This window comes from Apodemus sylvaticus, chromosome 22 (assembly GCF_947179515.1).
Source record: "Apodemus sylvaticus chromosome 22, mApoSyl1.1, whole genome shotgun sequence".
NCBI lineage: Eukaryota > Metazoa > Chordata > Mammalia > Rodentia > Muridae > Apodemus > Apodemus sylvaticus.
Window position 1 is genome coordinate 15,131,557 of NC_067493.1, and position 10,791 is coordinate 15,142,347.

At 44.5% G+C, this 10,791-nt stretch overlaps 1 protein-coding gene across 1 annotated transcript in view; it reads right to left on the reverse strand.

The window, feature by feature from the left end:
• Positions 1-9,104, reverse strand: part of Rxfp2 (relaxin family peptide receptor 2) — a 63,131-nt gene extending 54,027 nt beyond the window's left edge. Inside the window, exon 1 of the mRNA XM_052168886.1 lies at positions 8,983-9,104. Coding sequence (XP_052024846.1) covers positions 8,983-9,104 — 122 coding nt within the window. The remainder of the gene's footprint in view (positions 1-8,982) is intronic.
• Positions 9,105-10,791: the final 1,687 nt, after the last annotated feature.

The window sequence follows — 10,791 nt, forward strand, 5'->3', positions numbered from 1 at the left end:
TCTTGTCTGATGGAAAGAAATTAATTATTCATGTTGACTGTTCCTGTGGCTAAGAACGTTCTCGATTTCTAGTGCATGACGAGTATCTCCGAAGTTGTCATCTAGGCATGAAATATTCAGGAGTAGGCAGAGCTGTTTCTGCAAGCAAGCAATCAATACATTACAGTCCCACATGCGAGGGGCAGACTGACCTCGGCGCTGTCAGGAAGGACACCTAATCCTGGCCGGGGGTGATCTTAGCTTTTATTACCTTAAGAGCAGCATTTGGAAATGGCGTCACTAAGGAAGTCCAACTTTCCCTGAGCTCCTCAAGACCCCGATCTTCCTGCCACCTTCACAGTTTTACATCACATCTGTGCCATCTTACCTCAGGTGAAAGTCATTTGCGTCCCTGGAAGAGAACCCACTTCCCATGAAAGCAAATTGAGTGTAGAAATGTCCACAGCAGGAGGGACACCCGGTTTTTTAAGCGTATCTGGTTGAGACAGACTGACTCAGAGAACCTGTGGCTGGGAGGCAGGAGCTGCAGTTCAGTGGCAGAGTGGACAGAGCCCCGGGGGCAAACCCTGGCGGCACTTTTTCCCCTTAAAGGAGAGTCGGAGTTACAAGCAGAGGCCAAGCAGATGTTCTCTAAGACACAATCAAAGATGTAGATAAGGAATGGCCGGGATGAGGAGACTCAGGTACCAAAGCCCCCCTTTTGCTAGACATATGTTATGACATGATTAATTTCCCCTATAGGATTGGAATGGCGATTAATGACCATTAAGGCTGTCATGTAGGTATTCAGAGTTTTGAGTTACTACCCGTTAAGAGTCTGTATATTGTTAGTGTGGGGTTAGTAATTCCTTTGCCAACTATTTAATTGTCTCTATCACCTCCAAATTAAAAATAAAAAACGATTTACAGTTAGAATTAATATAATAAATGATCCAGGTCTGTTCAGTTAGGCATCCAGATAAATACAGATTGTATAACAAAAATTACCATATTGTTCTTTTTAAAAAAATGACTTGGGGATTAAAAAGTCGGCTTAGTGGTTACGGGAATTGGCTACTTTTCCAGAGGACCTGGGTTCAGTTTCCAACACCCACATATTGGCTCACAACCACCTGTAACTCCAGGATCTGGATCCGGCGCCATCTTCTGGCCTCTGTGGGAACTGCATGCATGTGGTATCATCTGACTTTTGGAGAAGCACCCCACTCCACTGTAGGCAAATCCCACACATGCTTCTGTATTAAACAATTTCCCCAACAAAGCAAAGCCTGCCGTGGTGTTTTAACGTGTACTTTCAGGCTCTATGATAGCTTGAGGCGGCTGTGTGCAGCCGCTCTGGGTGAGCCAGGAAAGAACGTCTCTGAGTGGCCACCCAAGGTGGTGATCTCAATAAACCCTTTGCTCAGAGCCAGCAGGAGTGCCATGGAGAGCCTCCATAAGTAGGACAAGGATGTGGAGCTGGGTCATTCACAAGACAAAACGTCTGCACTATTAGAATGAGCTAGGGGTCTGTGCCTATGTGGAGACATCCATGAGCCTGGTTGTGATGGGTCAAAAACGTATGGAGCCTGTATGGAGGGTCAAAAACGGGAAATTTCTCCAACCTCACAGACAAGTTTAGGGCCAAGCACAGGGAGAACTTGTATTTGGAGAAGTAGGGAATAAGACAGCTTTAAGAAGTAGTTTAAAATCCAAATCCTTTAAATTCGCAGTGAATAGAGGCTTGGGAGATGGGTCGGAGGTAAAGAGCACTGACTGCTCTTCCAGATGATGTGAGTTCGATTCCCAGCACCTGCATGGGACTGTAACTCCAGTTTCAAGGGGCTCCGATTCCTGCGCCACATTCAGGCAAAACAGATTCCCTCTAGATCTAGAGTTACAGACGGTTGTGAGCCACAGTGTGGGTGTTGGGAACTGAACCCAGGTCCTCTGCAAGAGCCGTCAGTGCTCTAACCAGAGCCATCTCTCCAGCTCCAATGTACATACATACATATTTATGTCCATGTTTTTACTAATTTTAGAAAGCTCACGATTGCCTACTCTTTCCTGCTGAATAAGGCAAATTTTTTTTTTAGTCAGGTAAATTAGTGTTCTATAGCACAAAGTGATGCTTTTTTTTTTTTTTTACTTTTTTTTTTTTTAAACAATACATGTTTAAGGAAGGAGTCTGAATTGTCCCTGACTGATTCAGACTAAACTTGTAGACAAATTTGTTCAAACTTGGTTTTCAGAGTGTCCTATCTTTCAGAATTGGGAAATCACTATAGACCTTAAGAGAGCATGCGGGCGGTGAAGTATTAAAATTGAAGATAGAATGATTATTTGGTTCGGTTTGAGTTTTTTTGCCCCCCCCCTCCCTGCTCCCTTCAAATCTTAGCCCACAGAACCTTACTGATGACTGTTGACTAGGCCAGGAGTTGAGGGGACAGCCACCACTCCAGAAAGGAGATTGAGCTAATAATAGGAAACAGAAAGCTACAGGAAGTCTTTAGGGGTGGGAGGTGGGGGTAGGGGTGGAGGGTGGAAAAGCCCAGCACAGTGAGAGGACTGGTTGAAGAAGGGTCTTGCTGAAAGATAAATGGATCCCCAAGTGGAAATGCAACCGCAGATGTGGACAGCCTTTGATGAAGCAGCCCGGCGACTTGGGTTGGGGCGGGATGTGGCAGGATCAGCAGAGCTGAGACAGGGGCTGATGTAACAAGAGACTGAAGGCACAGGCGTGGAAACCGGGAAGATTTCAGAGGAAGGAGAACAGGAAGACAGCGGAGAGAGCTCGGCTAGATGATGTAGACGTGGTGGGACAAGGGAGCCGCTGAAAGGGGAGCAGAGAGGATCGCACCGGAAGTGAGCCTAGGCAGCGGTGACGTCATCGAATGCCCAACAGGCTACGTGACCTGTGGTCACGCCACTGTGCTGTAGACAGCAGAATGTGTCCCTTCTGTTCTGGCGAATTCTATCGAGCTCCTCCCTCGCTCGCTTCTCCTCTGCCTCTAGCAACCATTGTTCTACATGCAAGGAGATTCTCGAAACTCCTGCATTGGAGCATGTGTATTATATTTTTCGTTCTGCCTGGAAGATAGGTGCGCACGCACTCCTTCAGTGAGGACACGTGAAGGACAGGGAAATTCAAATGATCCTGCTTTGATTGCTACTCCCCGGACTCCTCACACGGACTCTGTTGATGAGCACAACCAACACATGTCAGTAAGAAGTGAAACTGAGGCGGACAGAAAGGGTTTTGAAGGACTTGCCTATGAAGACATGAAAAATGTACGCAAAGTATTTGTTGATTTTTAATTTGAACATCGATCGCACCGTGGGCACATACAGATGCATCACATGGTCCCCATACAACGTTTGCAAGCCAATTAAAAAAGGTGAAGTCAAAATGAAAGCAACAAAAAAAAAATCAACAAAACCAGACGACTCCTCTTAGGGCTAGGAGGGAAGGGAGCTGGAGGGGTCAGCAGGGACAGAGGCAAGGAGCCAAGTCGAAGATTGGCGGGCAGGAGGGCAGGGAAGGAAGGAAGGCTGGGGTTCTGTCAGCTGTCACTGAATACATTCGTGTTGGCCCTTGGCTTCACAACCTGGTTAATGCAATTTCTTTCTAGTGTTAACCTTTCAAAAAGCTCTTTATCATGTGACTGCTAAATCAATTGTTTTTGGAGGACACTTTATATATTCAGAACCCTCCTAGGTCTCTTTCTCCTCTGCAAGTATAGCCACGAGAAATTAATACACTGTAAATTAAGCACACAGAAAAAAAAGGAATTGTTTCCACGCGATTACCCTGCCCCCCTCGTACCTCCACTAGTGTTTCTCCTGTAAAACAAACACATCGATTCTGCTTAATTAGCAAGTTACACACTTACTGCATAAGTAAAACACGGAGTTTGGGGATGCTGGCTCATTCTAAAAGCTCCAATGAATTTATGATTGCATAACTACCTTGCCCCAAATAATTTGTTACCAGCTGAATTTTATTTGAGACTGCATTTTTAAAAAAAAAATATTTAAAAGCACACAGCTTTTGATTATCAGCCAGCTTGCTAATTATTAGTGTCCTGGTTTTGTGTCTGGGGTTCAAGCGGAAGGCGTTCTGAAGGTCTTTACTACAGCTGGCTGCCTGTGCTGCTTCTCATGCACCTGCAGCCGGATGTGCAGAGCCAGCGCTCTGGAGGTTACACACCTGAGAATGCTTTGACTTTGGGGTCCCAGCTCACTCACCCCAAGCAGGCTCTGTTTTTGCCTCAAGCGAGCAAACTTATTTTTCCATTACTGGCGAGAAAGAATTTCAAGAAGATTGGATTGAAGTACAATTGATTTTCACAGTTAGGCACAGCATGGATGCAATTGTGTGAAATTAAAATGTAGTTGGAAAGCTTTCCTGCAGCCTTAGCGATGCAGTTAAATGACCTACGGTTTGGAAAGCATCCCCTTAAGGCCTAGGTGCAACTTGGCCACTAGGGGGCACTCAAACACTGCTCACTGCAGAATGGCGCCCGGGCTCTGCTTTGAAGGATCACATTTATTAAAGAGTAGAGAATACAGCCTTTGGAAGTTATCAAAAAGGATTCTCCGTACTCGAGACTTTAATTTTCTACTTAAGCGTACTGTTTGAGTTGAACTGTTTTGAGTTAACACTGCCCCTGTCCATTCATTAAAAGTCTTCTTAGGGTGGTTTGGAGCCTGTTAGCAATGATCCAGAGTGAATTAATTATTAATAAAGCGCACGTCATAAGAGGTGTCAGGGTGTGCTGGCTGGAGCTGTTGGCTAATGTATTGAGACAGGAAATGTCATTTACTCCTTAAACACTTGAGTGACCGTGGTCCAAAGAGAAAACAATCAATTGTGTGACTGAAACTGCCCTAAAACATGACCGACCACAGACCTCAGAAAGCAATTTTTATTCTGAGAAAATAATAATAATAAATAATAATAATAATAACCTTTGTTTGGTCATGACAAAAAGCCTTACTATTTTAGCTGTCAAGAATTGTATGAGAAAACGCAAAAGCTTTAGCCATTAAGAAACAAATAATTAATATCTCATAAGATGTCACTACCGACTCATACTTTGCACTTCTAAAGTGAATTGTTGTAAATAAAAGGGTTTAAACGGAGGAAAAGTAGTGCAAACTTAGAAATAAAACAGAGCAGAGGCTTGTAATCAGTGAACTATTTTTAGGTTCAAGGTATAAATCTGAAATCAGACACTTAGAAAAATCCAAAATGACCTTTTTAATTTTTTCCCTCTTTCTCTCCCATTTTCAGAGCCCAGTATACTAGAGAAAACCATACGCTGTCACTTTGAAGTGATTTGGGGGTCGGAAAGGCCAGGCAATCCTACTCACGTGCACAGAGGGAGGAACTGGTGAGTGCTGGTTAGAATTTGGAACATCTTTTAAAGAGTCCAAAGACTCTTCAAATCACTAATTCTTAATCGTCCTTCAAAACCTAATATTAAGACTAAAGACAGAACACAGGCTTCTGCCCTTAGATCTTAAATCAAATCCCACCCCTGTTTCTAAAGCTGTGGCTTCCTGAAAGAATTCGTTGTTTCTCTTTAGAAAATAGATTTACATGCAGGAGAGGTTAGAACCCAAAATCGAAACTGCGCTGGGTACATCGGGGTGGGTAAGGCCTTTGCTGTACAATGTGGAAGAAAGTTTTAGTGTCACTACAAGTTCAAAATAAAATTTTTAACATTTTAAAAATCTTTTGGTAGTTGCCCTTAAATACTGTATTTTATGTTTGCAAATTACATTTGTTTGTCCTAAGCAATGCATTTTTACTTAAAGATTAAAACTACTCATTTGAACCTCATTTAACTAAATTGGTTTTTTTTTTTAGAGGCCAATGATAATTTCAAATTCCAATATTTATTCTGGGAAGTTTGAAAGAAAAGCTATGAATTAACTGAATACATTCTGAACCAAAGTGATAATGAGTTCCTGTGCTCTGGGAAGTGATGGGAATCGTATAGACCTGAGGCAAAATTACATTTGCACAGTAGTTGTTTGTGGCTCTGAATGCATGCAAGTCAGGGACTGGGAAGTGAGCACTTCACACCAACTTCCTACACCTCAGAGCAGGTAAGAAAGTTATACCAAATACATATTTTTATATTTTAATCACTGTTTTACATAGGTGAACTCTTAGACATTTTTGGACTTGCTTTTGGTTTGCAGTCCCCAGTTTAGATTAACAAAAACAAACAAAGGTTAAAAAAAAAAATCCTAAACCCCATAACCACTAACAATTGATTACATGAATTTTATGGGCATATTCAAACAGGTTGGGTTTGTACAAATGCATCTTGTAGTTTATGAATATCCCTTGCTCTCAGGATATTCATAGCACTTGCCTCTGCTAGAATTGATATGTCAACACTGACTTTTAAAATACAACCCATCTTTAGTTCTAACAACATAAAAAGTCACATTTCTGGGAGATGCACGCTTCATTTCAAAACTGCAAGGCTCTCTGGTGCTGGGGCAATTAAGGATCTTTTCAGTGGACACACAGCAGGGTGTCTACCTTTCAAACCCCCGCACCAAGTCTCTTGGAAACACCACAGAACCACAGCACGATTTTCTAATCTTTGGGAACCGTAGTCATTTATAGTGAGAAAGCGGCAGTCTTACCTTTGACCTCTGTCAGAAGGATGACATGAAGTAGGAGCCACATCGCAGCCGGTGGGAGCTGGGCGTCCAGTGTCAGAGGAAGGAGCTGTGGATTTGCAGCATTGAGTTCCTAGACGTGTCCTTCTTGCTGCTCAGAAGGAGTTTTGATAGAGTCTGGTGCCTCCCATGTGTCTGAGCATGCTCACTGAAACCTCCCTGGCACAAAGGGACACCGACGCTTGTCACTAGGGAGCCCCCTTCTTGTTCGGTCCATTCCTTTCTCTTGCTTTGCTTTATTTTAAAAGCAGAGTTGTGTTTCTGGCCATCACATTCGTCACAGTATATTAAGGGTAAGGAGTAAGAAACGTAAGAAGGTAAATAGCTCCCTAGCCTTATTAATAAGCAACATTTTAATAGCTCAGTGTCCCTCCTCATAGCACCTGCAGTGACTTGCACTCATTCTGCATCTAAACACACTACAGATCCCAGACTGTGAGGGAAGGACCAACCGTGCATCTACCGTGGACCAGCTAGGAAACTTTAGAATGAGTCCTCGCGGTCACACACATGGAGGACTGCATGAAGGACCGTACGGAGAAGTTTTCAAGTGACATTCAGAGACAGTGAGCACGCCACATGTGGCCTCATGCTCACGGGCGACGCATTCAAAATACTTCGAATTTTACTTACTTTCCCCGTAATCACAGTCTCGTTTTTAAAGCACAGAACTCCCCACTCAGTGCATTAAATCCGGAATCCCACATCTACTCAAAGCCATGACTTTTTTCCTCTCTCACATCCCTAAGATAGCTTTTTAACCAGCCAGCTTTGTGTAAGCGACGGCAGGGACTTCAGCTGATCCCAGTGTAATCCTAAAGATTGGTCCAAAAAGACAAGCGGGATTTCCTTGTCAGAGTACAGACTTATTTTTTCGCTCACTGGGAAGTGTCCGGGAGAAAGGCTCCTGGTGTGGACTAGAGCGGAGGGTTTGGGAAGGGGCGGAAACCCTGCCCGGTGCTCCCTTGCTTGCAGCGACTGGCTGCCGGCGGCTGGGGCCAGCCTTGCTCTGTCTTTCCTTCCAGCTTTCAACAGGATAAGAATTCAAACAGAATTAGAGATACACAATATTTTATTTATCACATAATGAAGTTGGTTCTTCTGCCTTTTAAGAAGTGAGTTAAATTTCTAGCCGTGTTCTCCCGTGATACAAACCAAAAGGAAACAGGGACAGTATCAAACAAGAGAAGAACTACGTGACGGCCTTATGTTTAAAGAAACTTTTGTTCTTGCTCACTGAACTTGAGATCTTTTAAGATAACCTCCTCCCCCATCTTCTGCAGACCCCCAAACAAAACAAAACAAACAAACAATAAAACCCAAGAAACCCCTCTGGCACTTCAAAAAACAAAACCCCCACTATGCTGATTAAATGACCCTGTATTTGTGTTCTGCCAACATGACAGATGCTGAGATTTGGTGTCAAAGTTTAAAACATAAATTTTAAAATGCAACTAAGTACTATTAATTGGCCATCACAAGGCGATATTTGAAGTTTAAATATATTTTCTACAAGGATATATCTTCAGCGAAAGAAAACGGTGTCTAGACCTCAAAGAATTTAGTTTAGAATCCTGCATTAATATCAAAGCCCGAGCTTGATATCTTCTGAAACTGCAAAAGCCAATTCATCTTTTCCCACCAGGGCCGCTCAAAGTTAATCTTTGAAATGTTAGCCCAAGAAGAATCCGAATTCAACAACTATAAATAATAATTAAGAACCCCTCCAGCTCACTACTGGCATTCGAAAGGCCGAAAACTCAAGCATTCGGATATGAGCCGTTAACGCATTTTAAATCTGCCAGGCATCCCGGGTGCACGCCTGACCTTTGACCTGTAATGGGAGACACTGAAATGCACACAGGCAGCTAAGCAGGGGCCAATGAACTCAGTCTCAAGAGAGGGGAGCTCAGCAGGGAGATCCAGGACCGGACCGGCTTCACGCAGAGCTAGAAGAGAAAGCCTGGCAAATTGGTTCAGAGACGTACACTTGTACTTTATTGATCATGTCTCCAACCAACTCACTTTGTTGTTGTTGTTGTTGTTACAATCTCCCGTCAGCAGCAGCCTGTACTTCTTGATACAAATACTACAAGATTTCATATAAATACATGGTGTGTTATCCACTACAATACACTGGGGTGCTTACTAATGGAGAAGAGTTTATGTCCTGAAACTTTAGGTACCTGATTCTGTCTCAATAGGGGGTCTGCGCCCCCTATAAAATGCAGTAACTTTTATATCCGTTATGGGGATGGTTGTTGAATGGAAAAGCTAATCCTCTCTGAGAGCCGTTACTGGTCAAATGAGCAGTACGGCGGTGCGATGCCTTTTGACCACCTCCACCCTTTCTTATTCTTCCCTCCCGTCTCACTTTTTAGTAATTCCTTTGAGAATTCTGTACACTCTGTTTTGGTCATGTTCACCCCCTGACACCCACTCCTCGAAGACACACATCCCAACCTTGTGTTCTCTTTTTGTTTTTTAAACTCAAGTCCAGTCGGAGCCGGTGAGTGTGTGTGTGTGTGTGTGTGTGTGTGTGTCCGTCTATCACGAGAGTATGCTCGACCTAACCAGGGCCACACCACTAAAGAAAACTGGCTTCTTTGTGCCGGCATCTATCTATCGCCCATTGTGTTAGGATTCTGTCTAAGCTCCACCCCACCGTTACCTGGCAACAGCCAGGTAGGCCTGGCTCACTATAAAAGGGGGTGCTTGCCCCTCCTCTCTCTCCTGTCTCTCTTATCTCCTTTCTTGCCCTCTTGGGCTCTTCCCTTCCCCTTCCCTTCCCCCCCCTGCATTTCTCTGCCTCTACTGCCCCCTTTACTCCCCTCCCCAAGCCCTAAATAAACTCTATTCTGTATTATACCTGTTGTGTGTCTGGTCCCTCAGGGGGAAGCGATGTCTTGGCACGGGCCCGCTGAGAGACCCCTTTCCCCCACACGCCCACAGAACATACTCTCAGGTCTCTTTCTCTTTTTATAACGACACTTAGTTCCTTAGTGGGCGTGGGGACTCCCCTCTTCATGCCCGGACCTGGCTGGTTTCTTTACAGCTTAAGAATGCCCACTGTCTTGGTCCCCCACATTCTCTTCATCCATTTCCCCCTGTTGCTGGGCCTTTAGGCTGAGTCCGTACACACACCTGCAGGTATCTCTGTTGGAATCTGACCTCATCAGTTCTTTTGAGTCTGTCCTTCTCTGAGACTAGGGAGTGGTCACCGGGCGTGGCCCCTTGGTTTTGTGAGCTCACAGAACCCTTTGGAAGCAGCCAGATCAAAAGGGTGTGCGGAAGGAGGGGGCTGCTCTCCGCCTGCTTCCCTCTCAGCGCGCTGCTGACACCAGGCCTTTCCAGGCCTTCCATCACTGATAGGGATCAGGGGCTCTCCAGCAAGTGGTCTGTCTCTGTCTGTCTCTCTTTACATGTATCTGTCTGTCTGTCTGTCTGTCTGTCCCCCTCCCTCCCTCCCTGACTCCTTTTCTCTCCCTGTTTCTGTGTTTCTCTTAATCTCTCCCTCCTTCCTTCCCCCTCCCTCCCCCTCCTTCCTCCTCCCTCTCCCTCTCTTCCCTCTCTTCTCTCTCTCTCTCTCTCTCTCTCTCTCTCTCTCTCTCTCTCTCTCTCATCTGTCTGTCTGTCTGTCTACCCCCTCCCCCAGGACCTCCCTGTGCCTCATGGCTGGCTTCTTGCTCTTGGAGAGCCTGCCCTGCCTCCTGAGTGCTAGGATAAGAGGTATACATCACCACCCCCAGCCTGTTGTTTGTGTTTGTGGTTTTTTGTGTTGTTTGTTTTTTTGACAACATGGGTAATTCAGGATCTCAGTGCTAGCAGATATCAAGCACTTTCTCAGATGTGTCATGGCTGTTAAATACATTATCTGTTTGCTTTGGTTTCACACCATCCAAATTTAAATTTATTTTTGAAAATTTTCAATTATTTTGAAAAAAATGCAACCAGGCAGGCCTGCTTTTCTCTTGCGTTGGTTGAGAAGGTATTCTACACAGTCCAAATGTTCGTTACAGAGAGACTGTACACTATTCTGCCATTGAAGACAATAACATTTCAGCCTGGATAGATGGCTTAGCTGTTAAGAGCCCTGGCTGCTCTTAC